The sequence below is a fragment of the Oryctolagus cuniculus genome, chromosome 11 (assembly GCF_051225735.1).
Source record: "Oryctolagus cuniculus isolate XC-2025 breed Fujian yellow rabbit chromosome 11, ASM5122573v1, whole genome shotgun sequence".
Classification (NCBI taxonomy): Eukaryota; Metazoa; Chordata; class Mammalia; order Lagomorpha; family Leporidae; genus Oryctolagus; species Oryctolagus cuniculus.
Window position 1 is genome coordinate 10,579,228 of NC_142877.1, and position 18,593 is coordinate 10,597,820.

General features: G+C 62.0%; 1 protein-coding gene across 1 annotated transcript; it reads right to left on the minus strand.

Annotated features, from left to right (window-relative positions):
• Positions 1-420: 420 nt before the first annotated feature.
• Positions 421-2,413, minus strand: CEBPB (CCAAT enhancer binding protein beta). Its single transcript, XM_002723927.6, has one exon. It carries the CDS (start codon positions 1,994-1,996, stop codon positions 953-955), a length of 1,044 nt encoding a protein of 347 aa, XP_002723973.1. The 5' UTR covers positions 1,997-2,413; the 3' UTR covers positions 421-952.
• Between the last annotated feature and the right edge of the window lie 16,180 nt (positions 2,414-18,593).

Here is an 18,593-nt window from a genome sequence, read left to right on the forward strand (position 1 = left end):
AGGGGCCAGAGGAGGAGGCAGGCCGCCCCCTGCCCGGCCCGGTGCCCCTCTTCCTGCCGGCCAGGCCCGCTCACGCCCCCATGCTGGTCCCCCAAACAGAGCGCGGGGGGGGGGGGGGGGGGGCCGCAGACCCGAGCCTGGCCCCAAGCAGAGCTCCCAGCCGCCCGGCGCCAGCACCCTAGGGCGCTGAGTCACCCCAGAAGCCTGCTCCAGCTCTGCTCCCCCAGGGCAGGCGCCCCCATCTCCAGAGGGGGCGAGAAAGCAGCTGCAACACCCCCAGCCAGCCACCAAAAGCTCCAAAAATAATGGTGCCCCCCCACACACAACCCCCTACACACCAGAACGGCAAAGCCAAAACCCTGTAAATCCAAAAGGAAAGAGGAAAAAAAAATCAAAATCCAACTACTGCCCCCAAAAGGCTTTGTAACCATTCTCAAAAAAAAGTTTATTCAAAGTATTCTCACTTAATGCTCGAAACGGAAAAAGATTCCCAAAATATACAGACGCCTCTTTTCTCATAGAAATAGATTATTTTTTATATAATACAAAAAAAAGACCAAAAAAAAAAAAACCAAAAACAAAAACAACATGGACAGCAACAACCCCGCAGGAACATCGCTGGCTGATTACTCAGGGCCCGGCTGACAGTTGCACGTGGGTTGCGTCAGGGTCGTGTGCGCCCGCGTTCAGCCATGTTGAACCCGATTGCATCAACTTCGAGAGCGGCCCGCCCGCCGGCGCCCGCGGAGCGGCAGCGGAGAGCGCCCGTCGTCCGTCCGTGCGCGCACACGCGTCTTCCTCAACCGCCGCGGCGCGCGGTGGCTGCGGCCGCAAACAGACAGACAGAAAGTAGCCAAGTCGCCGGCGGGCTCCCCGCGCGCGCGGCCGAGCGCCCCGGGGCCGGGCCGGGGCCGGCGCTCGGCGCAGTCCCGCGGCCCGCAGGGCGGCCGCGCTAGCAGTGGCCGGAGGAGGCGAGCAGGGGCTCGGGCAGCTGCTTGAACAAGTTCCGCAGCGTGCTGAGCTCGCGCGACAGCTGCTCCACCTTCTTCTGCAGCCGCTCGTTCTCGGCCGTGAGCTCCAGGACCTTGTGCTGCGTCTCCAGGTTGCGCATCTTGGCCTTGTCGCGGCTCTTGCGCACGGCGATGTTGTTGCGCTCGCGCCGGATCTTGTACTCGTCACTGTGCTTGTCCACCGCCTTCTTGGCCTTGCTCTTGACCTGCGAGGGCGCCGGCGCCGCCCCCGGGTAGCAGGCGGCCGGGGGCGCCTTGGCGTCGGCGGGGCTCGGCGTGCCGGGCGGGCTGGACGACGAGGACGTGGAGAGGCTGCCGCTGCTGCCGCTCGGCACCGCCTGGTAGCCGAGGTAGGCGCGCAGCGCGTACGGGAAGCCCGCCGCCATGCCTGCGGCGCCGCCGCCGCCCGGCGCTCCGGCCTCCTCCTTCCGCTTGCAGTCCGTGGGCTCGAAGCCCGGCTCCGCCTTGAGCTCGGCGGGCGGCGGCGGCGGCGGCGGCGGAGGCGGGTGCAGCGGCGCGAAGCAGCCGGGGTGCAGCGCGCCCTTGGCGGCCCCCAGGCGCCCCAGGCTCACGTAGCCGTACTCGGCCGCCTTCTTGCAGTTCTTGCCCCCGTAGTCGTCGGAGAAGAGGTCGGAGAGGAAGTCGTGGTGCTGCCCGGAGGAGGCGGGCGCGGGGGCGGGCGCGGGCGGAGCCGCCTCGAAGGTGTCCGTGGCCGTGGCCGGCGCCGGGGCCTGCGGCGCGCCCAGCGGCTCCAGGTACGGGCTGAAGTCGATGGCGCGCTCGTGGTCGCCGATGCTGCCCAGCTCGCCGGCGGGGGGGCGCGGCGCGGGTCTGGCCGCGGGGGGCGCCGCGGGGGCCGCCTTGCCGCCGTACGCAGCAGCCAAGCAGTCCGCCTCGTAGTAGAAGTTGGCCACTTCCATGGATTTAAAGGCAGGCGGCGGCGGCAGCGGGAGACATGCTGGGTCCCAGGCCACCAGGCGTTGCATGAACGCGGGTGCCCGGGGAGGGGGCCTGGGGCTGCCCGCTCCGGCCGGCCCGCGGGTGGCGCGGCCTCCCGGCTCCGAGCTGTCGCCGCTGGGCCGCTGCCGCTGCCGCCGCTGCCGGCGTGGCCGCTGGGAGTGCGGGGGCTGACGGCTGGACCCTCGGATGGGTCCCCTTCCCGGTCCCGTGCGCGGCTCTGACTCGCTAAAGTTTCTCCCGAGCCCGGTTATTTATAAGGCGATCCATAGCAACGGCTGCGTCACGCTGGGGGCCGCCCCGGCCCCTCCCGCCGCCGCCGGAACGCAGCGGCCGCGGCCGTCCGGGACCCCCGGGAGGGCGGCGGCGGCGGCGGCGGGACGCCGGGGGCCGGCCCCGCGGGGGCCGGAGCGCGCCCCGGGCTGGGGTCCGCCGGCCGCGGGGGGTGGCGGAGGCTGGCCTCACGCCCCCCTGCCCACCCCCACCCGGCAGCCCCGGGATTGGGAGCGACAGGGGGAGGCGCGACCCCGCCCCCGGACCGCCCCCTCTGGGCTGGAGGCTGCCCGGGAAGGGGAGGGGGCGACCTGGTCGCCTTCCCCCACCCGAAACGCGGCCGCGGCCCGCCCCCTGCTGGAGGAGGCGGTGGCTTCGGGTGGGTCCGACTCGGCCCCGGCGTCTTTCGGAGCGCGGACCCCGGAGCCCCGGCCCCAGGTCCGGCTCGCGGGGAAGCGCCCGACTCCCCGGCCCCGCCTCGGCCGCGGCCCCGCCCCAAGCCCTGCCCCCTAGGTCCACTGCGCTGGGAATGGCGACTTCCACGCCCGGGACGACTCCCCGACTCCGCACTTAAAGCCACCGCGGAGGAGAAGACCCTGGGGGTGGGCGGGCGAGGGGACAGGGGCGCGCTCCGGAGGGGCCCTGGCCGGGGTCTACCGCGCCCCGCCCCTAGCCCCGCCCCCCGCACCTGCCCGCCCTCGTAGACAGCACCTGGGGCTTCTGCCCCCGCTCCGCCCCAGCTGGGCCCCTGGGACGGGCGGCGAAGGGGCGGTGGCTGCCCGGCTCTGCCACGCTGACCTTGGGAGAGAGCCACCCGGCTTCTCCGGGCGGTCGTGGCCTCGTCCCCCCACCCCCCGCACAGCTCCCGGGGGACCGCTCTTGCGCCACACGGCAGCTGGAGAGGGACCCCCACAGAAGGGCCAAGTGGACTGGACATGGTGCTGCAGACCCGGGTGGGGGGCACATGGCCTGGTGTCCCCACTCATCCCGCAGGAGTGGCCCTGGTCCCTGACCCCTAAGACCTGTTTGCCAACCCCGGGGGCCAAAGGGCCTGGTTGCCACCCTGCTGGGGAGGGCCTGGAGTCGGACCCCAACCGGAGGTGCAGGGCAGCGGGGAGACCCCACACACACACCTGTACAAGGTCCCTGCTGGACCCGCGGGGTGGGCTTGCTGCCGGACCTGCTGTTCCCCTGCCCGAAAGATGCTTTGGTGCCTGTGTCATGGACTCGAACCCAGGCCTCCAGTCCTCTGGCCACCTGCCCCCTGCCCAGAGGGCTCTGATCTGAGGCCCCGGCAGCCCCCGCCCCCCCACACCAGGCCCTTCCCCCCCACTGCCCAGGCAGGGCTGAAGCTCCCAGCTTGCCTGGGGCTGACCCCCGGCCCACTGACCCCAGCCCTGGCCCCAGCAGGCTGGCAACCATTGCTCAACCTCGGTGTTATCTGCCGAGCTGGGGTGACCTCCGGCCCGACAGCTCGCAGCGCCCTTGGGGGGAAGGGGGCAGGGAGGGCCGGGCTAAACCGCTGGCCCTGCCTGCTGGCTTTCTGGGCCCAGACGGGTGTGGCCACTTCCCCTGGGCTACCCAGCCAGGCCTGCTGAGCTGCACAGTGGGGCGCTCAGGGCTCAGCGGGAGGCCCACCCCTCCCAGCCCGGGTCTCCAGCCACACCCCGACCAGCCCGGGGTCTCCAGCCACCATTGTTCTCACTGTCTTGTCGCCACCCCTTGCCCCCAGCCTGAGGACTGGCCTGGGCGTACCAGTGAGCCACTGCCTGGGGAAGGAGAGCACCCCCCACCCCACCACAGCTCCTCGGTTCCAGCCCAAAGGTCACCTCCCCTGAGAAGCCCTCCTTACCTCCCGTCACAGAAAGTCCAAGGCCCTTGGTCAGGCCTTTCACGCACACACACCAAAACTTCTTTTTTTTTTTTTTTTGAAAGGCAGAGTTACAGAAAGAGCGGGAAAGACAGAGAGAGGAGTCTTCTATCTGCTGGTTCACTCCCAAATGGGGCTGGGCCAGGCCAAAGCCAGGAGCCAGGAGCTTCTTCCAGGTCTCCCACGCAGGTGCAGGGGCCCAAGGACTTGGGCCACCTTGTATTGCTTTCCCAGGCCATAGCAGGGAGCTGGATCAGAAGTGGAGCAGTTAGGACTCGAACCAGCGCCCCTATGGGATGCCAGCACTGCAGGTTACAGCTTCACCCACTACACCACAGCACCCCAAGGTTCATTTTTGTCTCCATTCTCATTTTTACCCAAATGATCTCCCCTGCCATCTTGTGGCTCCCCACCCCGGGGGGGGGTGTGTGGTTTCAGTGCCTACAGCCAGCAGGTGCGCAGAGCGGCTCAGAAGGTAGCGTCCACTGGTGGCTGGGCTGGGTGGCACTGTGTGGCCTCGGGCAAAGCGGTTCCCCTCGCTGGACCTTCCAGTGGGGCCTGGGGAGTTGGCCGCTGGCTGGAGGACCCTCCCTCTCTGTGCCCCACTGTAAGTGCTGGGTGTCTGTTAACCACTTCATCCCCCTGAGAATGGGCAGCAGGCAAGTCCTGACACTTTCTCCACTTTACAGACGAGAAACCTGAGGCCGGTGGAGTGAGCGAGTGCTGGGGTCACATCACGGAAGTGGGCAGGAATACGGTGGGGCCACTGGCCGGGGGAGGCTCACAGTGGGCCAGGGGTGGGCCTGGACCCCAACCACAGCCAGACCCAACCCCTGGGGGAGCTCAGGCCTGGGATGCAGCTCACAGCCTCTGCCCTGCCTCCACGGGGTCCCGGACCCCTGGACCCTCTGACAAAGGTGGCAGCCCCGGCCCGGTGCTGACACAGGGGTCTGTGCCCTCTCGGGTCACACATCAGTGCTGTCCTTCCCCAAGGAGGGAGAAGGGGGCACTTGAGCCCCCAGAGCCCAGCGGGGCAGGGTTGGGGGTTCGGAACTCAGGACCCGCCTGGGGCCAGCTCGCCCCGGGTCCCAGCCCCGTGGGAGTTGTAAGCACGGGGGCGGGGCTGGGTGAAGGGTCTCCAGCCGGTGGCCTTGGCCAGCTCCAACTCACAGAGGCGCTCGCCTTGACCCACGGTGAGTTGCCCGATTCGGGGAGGCTTTTAAGTGAATTTTTTTGCCAGCACTTAAAATTCAGATGATTTTGAATCAAAAGTCAAACTTCCGGCTCCTCATGTAACACCTGGAACCAGGGGCTGGGCCCACGTGGCTGCCCCGGGGCGGGTGGAGCAGGTGCCTCCTGCCCCCCACTGACACTGACAGCATTGTCGCTAGTGAGTGGCAGGCACAGGGTTGTAGGGACCCTCCTTGCTATGCTCCCTGGCCAAAATCTGGTACCCCCGGGCCTCAGTCACGGGTCTGGAAGAGGGGGTGACCGCACCCCTGCTCTGCCCCGGGGGCTCTGAGCCCATGGTTCCCGTCACCTTCACTGGGGGGTGAATCAGACCTTTGAGCCCCAAAGGACTTGACTGCTGCCAGCGCTCGCAGGGAAACTGAGACCAGAGAAGGCAAGGACCTCCCCCAAGACCACAGTGAGCAGGGAGAGCCAGGCTTAAAAGTCAGGTTCTCCGACTCCAATGACCGACTTTTCCCCCACCACACTTCCTCTCCGGAGCCTCAGCTTCCGCACCTGGCAAATCAGGCCAGCGGGGTGTAGACCCCGCGGCTGCCAAGCCCCCTTGTTGGAATCCGGGCCAGGATGGCCAGCGAAGGTTGCCTGGGCGTCTGCTGCCCCCGTGCGGCCGTTTCTGGGACTGCAGGAGTGATTTAGCCGGCTCCTGGATTGAGACCAGCCTTGTGCTGAGGTGTGGGCAGCCAAAAAATGACCCAAAGACTTCATAAGGTCAAAGACTTATCAGCACCTGTGTGGCTCAGGCCCTAGAGACACGTTCACGAACAAGACAGAAGTGATGGCCTCTTCCCAGAGAAGACAGGTGAGTGAGGTGTGCACTGTGCAAGGTCAGGGGGCTGAGGACTTGACTGACCACAGAGTGGACGGGGAAGTTCTTGAGGGAACCTGAGGGAGTGGACCATGCAGGAGGGGGCCCCGGACAGGGGGCAGCAAGTGCAAAGGCCCTGAGGTGGAAGCATGCTTGTGGACACTTGGGAAGACTGGCTTTGACCCTGGGGACCAGAGCCACGGAGAGCAGGGTCTGATGGCTTCTGGTGAGCTCTCCGCAGCTGCGCGTGGGATGGGCAGAGATGGGCAGGTGAGGGCAGAGGAAGTGAGGCGGGAGCAAGTGGTTCAGGCAGCAGGTGGACAGGACTTGCCCAGAGGCTGCCCATGGCTGTGGGCCAAAGCGGTCAGATTCTGAGTCCACTTGGAGGGTGGGGCCACCGGGGTTGCCCGCAGGTCTGACGGCAGAGCAGCCCGGTGGATGGCCGGATGGTTCAGCAGCCACTTGGCAGGACAAAGGACTTGTACTCAACAGGAGCACAGTCAGGTTCCCCGGGGTGGGAAAGATGATACATTGTCTCTGGCTGCGGCTGGAGCAGGCAGAGCTACTGTTTAATGGAGACAGAGTTTTAGCTTGGCAAGAAGTGGCAGACGGTGGCAAATGTCCCCAACACCCCTGAGCTGTGCTCCTGAAACGGCTAACGTGGGGGCAGGCGCTGGGCCTGGTGGCTAAGACGCCTGCGTCCCACCCCACCCGACCCGGCTGCTGGCTACAGCTTGGCGCTCACGCAGACCCCGGGGGCAGCGGCGAGGGCTCCAGTCCTTGGGTTCCCGCCGCCCACGTGGGCGACCTGGGCTGAGCTCCCAGCTCCTGGCTTCCGGCCCCACGGTTGCAGGGGTCTGGGGGGTGAACCATGGAGAGGAGCCTGCCCTCTCCCTCCGTGCGGGTGCCTCTCAGAATAAATGGCTGTGAGTGGTTAGTCTGGTAAACCTGGTGCTGTGTGTATCTCGCAGCAATTTCTTTAAGGCGTGAGTGTTTGCCTTGGTGGTTCTAACTCTGCTAGGGACCTCCCACCCCATACCACAGAGCCTGGGTTCAAGGCCACCTCATTTCCAACCCAGCTTCCTGCAGCAGGTGTCGGCTCAAGGGCTTGGGTCCCTGCCACCCTCGTGGGGGACCTGGACTGAGATCTGGGCTCTGGCTTAGGCCTGGCCCAGCCCTGGCTGTTGCAGGCATTTGGGGAGTGAACCAGAGGAGGGAAAAGGGCCCTCCCTCCCTCCTTCCTCTCTCTCTCTCCCTCCCTCCCTCCTCTCTCCCTCTCTCCCTCTCCCTCCCTCTCTCCCTCCCTCTCTCTCTCATTTTCTCTTTCAGATGAAGTGGAAAAGTAAACAACCTGAAAACAAACGAGAAAGGACCCATCACGGAACCTGGGGATGCTGGGCACCTCCACAGCGGTCGCGTTTACGGAGACGACTGGACAGCGGCCAGCGCCTTGAGTTCCCAGCGGCGACGGTCACCGCCAGCGAACACTGAAGAAGAGGCAGGGCCAGCGTGTGGCGCAGCAGGTGAAGCCACCCCCTGCAGCGCCGGCATCCACGTGAGCACCTGTTCAAGTCCCGGCTGCTCCACCTCCAATCCAGCTCCCTGCTGATGCACCTGCCACCCACACGGAGACCTGGAGGAAGCTCCTGGCTCCTGGCTTCTACCCAGCCCAGCTCTGGCCATTGCAGGTGCTTGGGGAATGAACCAGTGGATGGAAGATCTCTCGCTCTCTGTCTCTCCAACTAAGCCTTTATTTGAAAAGTCAGAGTTACAGAGAGGCAGAGAGAGAGAGAGAGAGAGAGAGAGAGAGAGAGAGAGAGAGAGGCCTTCCCTCCACTGGTTCACTCCCTAGATGGCTGCAATGACCAGAGCCGCACTGATCTGAAGCCAGGAGCCAGGAGCTTCCTCCAGGTCTCCCGTGTGGGTGGCAAGGACCCAAGCACTTGAGCCACCATCTGCTGCTTCCAGGGTGCGTTGGCAGGGAGCTGCATCGGAAGCAGAGGAGCTGGGACTCGAACCGTGCACTCTGGTCTGGGAGTGAGGCCCCCCGAGCTGGGGCTGACCCCGCTGCAACACAGCGCTGCCCCTCCCCGCTGCTGCGGTGCCTCCATTCCGTGTGTGGCCTCGGCTGGGGTGACTGGGTCATTGCTGCCACCATAGCCCTGTGACCCTCAGTTCTCCCTGGGGCAGCCACTTCCTCCCCACGTGGCCTCTCAGTGCCCTCTGCGTGGCTTTCCTCGTGGCCTGTGTATGGCGGCTCTCCGTGTGGCCCAGCTGCATGGACTCCCCACCACACACTTCTTAACAGCTGCTGGCTTCCCCAGAGCCCTCCTCGGCTGTCACCTGCTGCTGTGCCTGGCCGGGAAGCGACCCCAGGGGCACAGGAGGCCAAGGACACAGTGGGGAGAGGGTCTGTACCTTTCTGTAACTTTAAAGTGCTGTCCCTGGGGGCAGGTGCTTAGCCCAGTGGCTAAGATGTCCAACCCAGAAGAGACCTGGGTTCAAGTCCTGACCAAAGTTTCCTGCCCACGTGCACCTGGGAGGCAGGTGCTGGCTCATCGTTGAGCTGCCACCATCCCCATGGGAGACTTGGACGAGTTCCCAGCTTCAGGCCTGGCCCCTAGCATTTGGCAAATGAACCAGGGATAGGGGCTGCCTCTCTCTCTCTCTCTCTCTCTCCCTCTCCCTCTCCCTCTCCCTCTCCCTCTCCCTCTCCCTCTCCCTCTCCCTCTCCCTCTCTCTCTTCTTCTCTCCACCCCCTTCCATCTCTGCCTTTCAAATATACAAATAAATGTTTTTTAAAAGTTCACTGTGGATGTCTTCCCTAGTCGGTTGTCTGAGTCTGGCCCCGCCCCTTCTCTCCCCGCCCCCAGCTGGACAGGTGCCCAGGAGACAGAAGGGGACCAGGCCACATTCCCCCTCCCCTGGGTGCCCCTCAAGGTCAACACGGTCTAGGTCTTCTGCACACATAGCGGGATCGCACAGGTGCCCCGTGAAGACCCGCGCTGGCCCCCAGCAGGCCCAAGATGCCACCATGTTGCACTTCCCAGAATCGCCCGGGGGCGACAGCGCCCACCCTCGCACCTCCATCTCTGCTCTCCCGCGGGAAACCCCCTTGAGGTCGGAGAGGCCTGGCCACAGCGCCCTAAGCCCAGCGTTCTGTGCCAGGCCTGTGCCCTAGCACGACACCAGGGTCCCACATGGCTGCCGGTTCGAGTCCCGGCTGCCCCACTTCCTATCCAGCTCCCTACTAACGCACCTGGGAAAACAACGTAGGATGGCCAAAGTGCTGGGGCCCTCACACTCACCTGGGAGACCCAGAACAAGCTCCTGGCTCATGGCTCCGGCCTGGCCCAGCCCTGGCCACTACAGCCATCTGGGGAGTGAAGATGGAGGTCTCTGTCCCCCCTCTCTGTATCTCTGTGACTTTCAAATAAATAAATCTTAAAAAAAAAAACAAAACAAAACAAAAAAAAACAAAACAAAACAAAAAAACCCTCCCATCCCTGCCCACGCCCCTTTTCCAAATTTTGCCTCCTTCTCGCGCCCATCGGCTGTGGTTATGCCCAGTTCCCTGTGCGCGTGCCCTGTGCTGCCGCAATGAAACACGAGGCACTGGGCGGCGGGGGGACAGACGGCTCTGATGGAAGTCTGACGTCAGGGCTCTGTCCCCCACAACGGCTTGGGGAGCTCTCCCTTGCCTCTTGCGGCTCCCAGAGGCAGCCTGCTCCCCCTGCTGTGGCTGCATCGCTCCAACCCGAGCCCCTGTCTCCTGATGGCCTCCGTCGGTCTGGGTCGCCTCTCCTCTCTCTCCTACAGACGCCAGCCTCGGGGCTCAGAACCCACCTATCCCAGCCCGAGCTCGGCCTGCGGGCACCTGGCCCTGACCGGCGGGTGGGACGGAAACGCGCCTTCTGAGGGCGACGGTGCAGCCGCTGCAGGTGCCGCATCTGGGCAGGAGTTTGCGGGCCAAAAAGATCAGAAGCCGTGCTGCTGGGTTGCCCGGCGACGCACGCGCCCCAGATTTGCTGTAAATCCAAGGTCATATTGGGGAGAAGGCCAAGGAGGAAGACCATCCTCACACCCAGCGCTGCCGGGCACCTGCGGGGCCCTGTACTGAATATGGATGAGGGGCCGGCGCTGTGGCGCAGCGGGTAAAGCCGCCAAAGCAGTGCCGCATCCCCTGTGGGCGTCGGTTTGAGTCCCGGCTGCTCCACTTCCGATCCAGCTCTCTGCTGTGGCCTGGGAAAGCAGTGGAAGATGGCCCAAGTGCTGGGTCCCTGCGCCTGCGTGGCAGACCTGGAAGAAGCTCCTGGCTTTGGATGAGTGCAGCAGTTGGAGCCATCTGGGGAGTGAATCAGTGGATGGAAGACCTCTCTCTCTCTCTCTCTCTCTCTCTCTCCCTTTGCCTCTCTATAACTCTGCCTTTCAAATAAAAAATAAAGCCTTAAAAAAAAAGAAGAAGAAAGTGGATGAGAACGGAATCAGATGACTTCTTGAATGTGCACAGGCAAACAGCCCAGCCCTCTTCCGCTCGCGTTTAAGGCTGTGAACTCCGGAGCTCCCTGCAGCCAGATCTAAAGCAAACACAAGAGGGGCCCGCACTGTGACCCCCCCATCAGAAGTCCCGCGACACCCGAGCGCGTCCCCCAGTCTCTTTCACAGGCACAGAGGCTCCCCCTGGGCTCTGGTGACTGACAGGCGCGCTGGGGGCAGGGGCAGGGAGGGGGCGCTGGCGTCTGCACCTCACTGTGAATTGAATCCCCAATACAGATGGGCGGGCGGGGCGAGGGCGGGAGATGGGGCCCTCGACTGCGTAGCCCCAGCGGCGCCCGTCTGATGCCTCCATCAGGAGCTCACCACGCTGTCGCTGTCGCTGGGACATTCTGAAAGCGAGGGAGGGAGATGGAATCCGGGCTGGGCGCTGCGGCCCAGGGGGTTAAGCCGCTGTTTGCAACATCCGAATCCCATGTTAGAGCGCAGGTATGACCTGCTCCCTGCTAACGTGCCTGGAAAAGCAGCAGAAGATGCCCAAGTGCTTGGGCCCCTGCACCCACGTGGGAGACCCGGAAGAAGCTCCTGGCTCCTGGCTTTGGATGGGCCCAGCCCTGGCTGTTGTGGCCTTCTACGGAGTGAACCAGTGGATGGAGGACCACTCTCTCTCTGCCTCTCCTTCTCTCTCCCCCCACCCCGATCTCACTCTGCCTTTCAAACAAACAAGAAATAAATCTTTTTATTTTTTTTTAACAGGCAGAGTGGACAGTGAGAGAGAGAGACAGAGAGAAAGGTCTTCCTTTGCCATTGGTTCACCCTCCAATGGCCGCCACGGCCGGCGCACCGCGGCCGGCGTACCACGCTGATCCGAAGCCAGGAGCCAGGTGCTTCTCCTGGTCTCCCATGGGGTGCAGGGCCCAAGTACTTGGGCCATCCTCCACTGCACTCCCTGGCCACAGCAGAGAGCTGGCCTGGAAGAGGGGCAACCGGGACAGAATCCGGCTCCCCGACCGGGACTAGAACCCGGTGTGCCAGCGCTGCAGGCAGAGGATTAGCCTAGTGAGCCGCAGCGCCAGCAGAAATAAATCTTAAAAAACAAAAGTGAAATGGAAGCCCTCAGAGTTGCCCCTCCTCTGAAGTCTGCAGGAGACATCAAGCCCTGGAATCCAGGGCAGGGGTGGGGCGGGGACCGCTTTGTGACCCCAGGAAGGTGAAGACCCCGGTCAGTCAGGTGCTGCCGCCCACTGCCCCCAGCGGCTGACCCGCTCTGCTCCGCGCCGCCCCCGCCTGCTGCCGCACGCACAGCCCGGCCTCATGCTCGGGTCTCCTTCCTCCTGGCTCTCCTCCCTCCCCGTCTTCCCTTCCCCGCGTCCACTCAGGGGCAGCCCTTCTGTTGTTGCGTGTCTTTGTGCTGGATGTGTCCTTGCAAAATGTGTTGCTTTTTTGTGTTATGAACGTTTAATTTATAGGAAGGGGTTTGTGTGCAAGGTGCTTCAACAAGTTCATGGAAAAACGGGATCAAAAGATAAAGACTTTGGGGGCTGCTTCTGTGGCTTAGCAGGTAAAGCCGCCGCCTGCAGTGCCAGCATCCCACATGGACGCGTTCGAGTCCCGGCTGCTCCTCTTCCAATCCAGCTCCCTGCTGTGGCCTGGGAAAGCAGTGGAAGATGGGCCAGGTCCTTGGGCCCCTGCACCTGCATGAAGAGAAGACCCGGAGACCCAGGAGAAGCTCCTGGCTCCTCGCTTCAGCCTGGCCCAGTCCTTACTGTTGCAGCCATTTGGGGAGTGAGCCAGCAAATGAAAGATTCACTCTTGCTCTCGCTCTCTCTCTGCCTCTCTTTCTCTGTAACTCTGACTTTCAAATAAATAAATGTTTAAAAAAGATAATGGTTTTTTGGTGCAAATAATTTTGAAATCCATGCATATAAGGGTCTTCACAAAGTTCATGGAAAATGCATTTTGTGAAAAAAAAAAAAAAAAACTTCCTGCCAGGTGTCACCACTGAGAAGTTACCGTCTTTCTCTTTGTAATGAATAAATACTAATAGAGATTTTATATACTCAAATATTGTTGCACCCCTAACTTTCACCCACTAATTGTTTAAGATATGTTTTATTTATTTGACAGGCAGAATGAGAGAGAGAGAGAGGGGGAGAGAGAGAGAGAGAGAGAGAGAGAGAGGTCTTCCATCCGCTGGTTCAGTTCCAAATGGCTACAGCAGCGGGAGCTGTGTCGATCCGAAGCCGGGAGCCGGGGCCTCTCCCAGGTGGCCCACGACACCGGCCAACATTCACATCTACTCACAATGCTCGCCTCAGTTAGTCCATTGCTGAGCAATAAGTTTCTCCAAAACGTAGCAGTTTAACAGAAGAATATAGGGCCAGCGCTGTGGCGCAGTGGGTTAAAGCCCCAGCCTGCAGCGCCAGCATCCCATCCAGGCGCCAGTTCAAGTCCCGGCTGCCCCACTTCTGTTCCAGCTCCCTGCTAGTGGCCTGGGAAAGCAGCGGAGGATGGTGCAAGTCCTTGGCCACTCCACCCGCAAGGAAGACCCAGAAGGACCTCCTGGCTCCTGGCTCCAGATCGGCACAGCTCCGGCCCTTGCGGCCATTTGGGGAGTGAACCAGCAGATGGAAGATCTCTCTCTGTCTCTCCCTGTCTCTCTGTAACTCTGCCTCACGAACAAATAACTCTTTTTTAAAAAGCAAACAAGGAGATTTTCTCACTGGTTTTGTGAGTCAGGGACGTGGGGGCAGTTTGGCTGGAAGGTTCTGGTTTGGTCTCCGGGGAAGCCAGGAGGGAGCCCCACTGCCCCAGAGACGCAGAACGCAAGCTATCAGCAGCCCATATGTTTAATGTTAAATGTGCAGGGAGCTGCATTTTTAAAAGTTATTTTAGGCCGGCGCCGCAGCTCACTAGGCTAATCCTCCGCCTAGCGGCGCTGGCACACCGGATTCTAGTCCCGGTCAGGGCACCAGATTCTGTCCCGGTTGTCCCTCTTCCAGGCCAGCCCTCTGCTGTGGCCAGGGAGTGCAGTGGAGGATGGCCCAGGTGCTTGGGCCCTGCACCCCATGGGAGACCAGGATAAGCACCTGGCTCCTGGCTCCTGCCATCGGATCAGCGCGGTGCGGCGGCCATTGGAGGGTGAACCAACGGCAAAAGGAAGACCTTTCTCTCTGTCTCTCTCTCTCACTGTCCACTCTGCCTGTCAATAAATAAATAAATAATTAATTAAAAAAAAGTTATTTTAAAAAAGTGAAATTCATCTTCATCGTGTATTTAATATAAGAACTTTTCATTTCAACAAATGCAATCGATAAAATCAGAAGGCATTAAGAGGCGTCTGCCTTCGGAATTCCGTGTGCGTGTGACGCAGCTCATCCGGGCCTGGACTTGGCACAGGCTCACTGCCAACAGCCGTGCGTGGCCCCCGGCTCCCGGGCGGGGCGCTGGGGCTGCTGGGGGAGCCCGCGGGTCTCCCCACATGGGCCTCTCGGGGGGCTCCGTGAGACCCGGGAGCTGCCTCGGCCGCAGAGGTGGCCCGGGACGGCGTGGGGGTGGGGGGCAGCGAGGAGAAAGCGCAGCACGTCGTTGCCTTCCGCTCCGTCCAATCCGGGGCACGCAGGCCAGCCGCCACCTCTAGACCGAAACGAGGTCAGGGCCGCGTTCAGAACAGGAGTGAAGACAGCCCCGGGGGCGCCCCCACCCCCACCAGAGCGCCGGTTCCCCGCAGCTCTGCTTCCTGCTAATGCGCCCCTGGGGGGCAGCAGCGACAGCGCGCGCAGGCTGAGTCCCTGCCGCCCGCACGGGAGACCCCGACCGCGGGCGTTCTGGGCGCAGCCCCAGCTGTCGCAGGCGTTTGTGGGGGGAACAAGAGATGGGAGGTCTCTGTCTCTCTGCCTTATGCATGAATAAATAATTTTTTTGACAGGCAGAGCGGGCAGTGAGAGAGACAGAGAGAAAAGTCTTCCTTTTTCCGTTGTTTCACCCCCCAAATGGCCGCTGCAGCCGGCGCACGGCGCTGATCCGAAGCCAGGAGCCAGGTGCTTCTCCTGGTCTCCCATGGGGTGCAGGGCCCAAGCACTTGGGCCATCCTCCACTGCACTCCCTGGCCACAGCAGAGAGCTGGCCTGGAAGAGGGACAACCGGGACAGAATCCAGCGCCCCGACCGGGACTAGAACCCGGTGTGCCGGCGCCACAGGGCGGAGGATTAGCCTAGTGAGCCGCGGCGCCGGCCTGAATAAATAATTTTTAAAATAGCATCAAAGGATTTGTAGACTTTTTAAAGATATATTTCTTTGAAAGGCAGGGTGGTGGAGAAAGGAAAGAGAAAGAAAGATCTTCCATCCACTGTTTCCGTCCCCAGCTGGTCACAGTGGCCCCGGGCTGGGCCAGGCCAAAGCCAGGAGCCAGGAACTCCATCCTGGCTGTCCACGTGGATGCAGGGCCCCGGCACTTGGACCGTCTGCCACAGCTTTCCCAGGCACATTAGCAGGGAGCTGGATCAGAAGCGGAGCAGCCAGGACTTGCACCAGGGCTCACAGCGATGCAGCCGTCGCAGGCAGAGGCTTAGCCCTCTGCGCCCCGACGCCGGCCGCTCGCTGTGGCCGTATTTGAAATGTGTGTGTGTGCATGTTGATTTGTGTCAGCGTGGCCTTGGGACTGCACCATGCTCTGCCGGCTGCTACCATCTGCTGGTGCTCAAATCGACCCGGCTGTAGCCGGCGTGAGCCCCGGGCCGGCTCCTCGGTGCGTCCAGCACTGTCACCGTGAACTTGAGCTTCTGCTTGTTGTCTGGCACACGACGCTTCAGGCCCAGTGTCCACTCTTCTTATCCCCACACGGGTCCCTCTTGGAGGAGAGTGACAAGCCCTGCAGGTGGCGGTGTGGCCTGCGTTTCCTGTCCCCGCTGGGCTGCAGCCTCCTTCACCCGCGCGTGGTTTCAGCCGCCACCCGCGCCGCTGCGGCTCACCTGCAGGCGTTCTGAACACAAGATGCCGGGCAGTTGGGCCGGTGCAGTGGCTCAATAGGCTAATCCTCCGCCTTGCGGCGCTGGCACACCGGGTTCTAGTCCCAGTCGGGGCGCCAGATTCTGTCCTGGTTGCCCCTCTTCCAGGCCAGCTCTCTGCTGAGGCCTGGGAGTGCAGTGGAGGATGGCCCAAGTGCTTGGGCCCTGCACCCCATGGGAGATCAGGAGAAGCACCTGGCTCCTGGCTTCGGATCAGCACGGTGCGCCGGCCGCGGTGCACTGGCCGTGGCGGCCATTGGAGGGTGAACCAACGGCAAAAGGAAGACCTTTCTCTCTGGCTCTCTCTCTCACTGTCCACTCTGCCTGTCAAAAAAAAAAAAAAAAAAAAGATGCCAGGCAGCACTGTCCGCTCTCACAGTGGCTGTATTTTTATTTTAAAGATGTACTCGTTTATTTATTTGAAAGAAAGAGGGAGGGAGGGATAGAGACAGAGAAAAGAGAGACAGAGAAAGAGAGATCTTCCATCTGCTGGTTCGCTCCCCAGTTGGCCACAACAGCCTGGTCTATGCCAGGCTGAAGCCAGGAGCCCTGAACTCCACAATGCAGGCTGGAGACGTGTCCGCAGTGCCACAACGCGGCCCCTGCCCTTAGCAGCATCCACGCGTCCTCTGCTAAGCACAGTGTCATGGAAACTGGTTTTAAAGGCTTTCAGCCTGTGGTACCTTTATACTTGTTCATTGTGCTAAATTACGCATAACTCAAAGTGGACCTTTTACAATATTTTACTGGACAAAGAGCTTCCATGCACCTGCTCACTGCCCCAGTGCCCACAGCTGAGGGCTGGAACCCGATCACTGGAGCCACGGCTGCTGCCCGGGGTCCGCGTCAGCCGGAAGCTGGAGTCGGGAGCTGCAGCCAGGGATCAACCGGGCGCTCGGCCGTGGGGCGCAGGCGCCGTGACCAGCGTCCTCACCACGAGGCTCCACGCCGTCCCAAATGGACCATTCCTGCCCGAGGGCTCGGTGCCCGCGGCACAGCTACACCGTGGCCCCCAGACAGAAGCTGTGCACTGGCTAACCTGTAGCCTCTGCCCCGCCCCCACCCCGCAGCCCCTAACCTACTCAGTTGAACCCACCAAGCAGCTGTGCCTCGCACAGTAGGCAGCGCTCACAACTTTGTGTCGGCCTCACTTTGAGCGCCATACAGCTGCAGTGGGAGCGGAAGTGTGTTTTTCAGAGGCTGGTGCTGGGGCACCGCGGCACTGGCATCGCTTAAGAGCGCCGGGGCAAGTCCCGACTGCTCTGCTCCTGACCCAGCCCCCTGCTGATGCGCCTGGGAAGGCGGCAGAAGACGGCCCACGTGCTTGGACCCTGGCAGCCACCTGGGAGACCCGGATGGAGCTCCAGGCTCCCAGCTTCAGCCTGGCCTGTCAGATGCAAGGTCACTTTCTCTGTGTCTCTCCCACTGTGTCCTCTGTTTTTCAATAAATAAATCTCAAAGCGAAAATGAGAGAATTGCATTTTCCTTTTCATTTTTTTAAAGATTCATTTATTTGAAAGGCAGAGTTACAGAAAGGCAGAGACAGAGAGAGAGACAGACAGACAGACAGAGAGAGGTCTTCATCCACTGGTTCACTCCTCAAATGGCCACAACAGCTGCACCAATCTGAAGCCAGGAGCCAGGAGCTTCTTCCGGGTCTCCCACATGGGTGCAGGGGCCCAAGCACTCGGGCCATCTTCTACTGCTTTCCCAAAGGGCTGGATAGGAAGTGGAGCAGCCGGGACTTGAACCAGCGCCCATATGGGATGCTGGCACTTCAGGTGGCGGCTTTACCCACTACACCACAGCGCCAGCCCTGAGAATTGCATTTTCCAAGGTCAGCATGTTTGTCTCTGGGTTATTTGCACACAGTGTGCACGGGACAGCACCAGCGTCTGTGTGAGTCACGTGAGCACACAGTCATTGTGCCGTAGATGGGGAGGGGGCTTCCGGTCCCACGGCCGCCCCAAGTCTGACTGCTTGAGGGCCACAGACCATTCTTCCCTGCTGTCCACTGCCACCCACCGAGCTCGGGGCTCTGTCCCCACATCCTCACCCACGCTTGCTACTTTCCGTTTCGGTTTTCTGCTTTTGTCCCCTAACAGCCAGCCTGCCAGATGGTGTGGTTTTGGTTTGCGTTTCCCCCAGTGCCTGCCCCGTGGGGCCGAGTTCTTGCTGGCCATTTGCACGTCTTTGTTAAAGACTGACACTGTGCTTGTTGATTGACTTTGAGATAAACATAGGGCCCAAACGCCCATGACAGCGGGGCTGGGCCAGGCCGAACCCGGGAGCCGGGAACTCCATCCAGGTCTCCCATGTGGGTGGCAAGGGCCCAGATACTTCTGCCACTTGCCACTTTCCCAGATACATTAGCAGGGAGCTGGATCAGAAATGGAGAACCAGTGCTCATATGGGATGCCGGCATCACAGCAGTGGCTTAACCCCTGGACCCCAATGCCGGCCCCAGGTCTCTGCTTTCCACTTCCGCACTCAGGCTACCTTCTTTCCGTGATTTTCCTTCCAAACCTCCCCCTGCTCTGGGGCTCCCAGCTGCCCTGAACCCATCTTGCGCAAAATCCCAAAACCCAGCTGCGCTGGGCTGCAGTGTCACTGTCTGCCAGCAGGTGTCGCCAGAGAACTGCTGATGGCCGCAGTCCGCCACCCGCCCACTAGGGCGGGAGTTTCATAGTTCATTTAATCACTCTGGAGCGTTGCGACGCTGTGGCCCATCCCCCACCACTCTGGGTTCGCAGAGCACCTACTGTGTGCGGTGCGGCACCCGGAGTAGCACAGGCATCTGGGTTTGAACCCCGCCTCCACCTTCCCCAGCTGAGTGCCAGGTCCATTTCTGGGCCCCGGTGCCGTGAGACTGGAGGGCACTCTGGACAGGTGTGCCAACACACCGCGTAACCACAACCCACCAAGAC

Coding starts and splice junctions, on each gene's coding strand:
- CEBPB (XM_002723927.6), bottom strand. CDS start 1,996: ATGCAACGCCTGGTGGCCTGGGACCCAGCATGTCTCCCGCTGCCGCCG.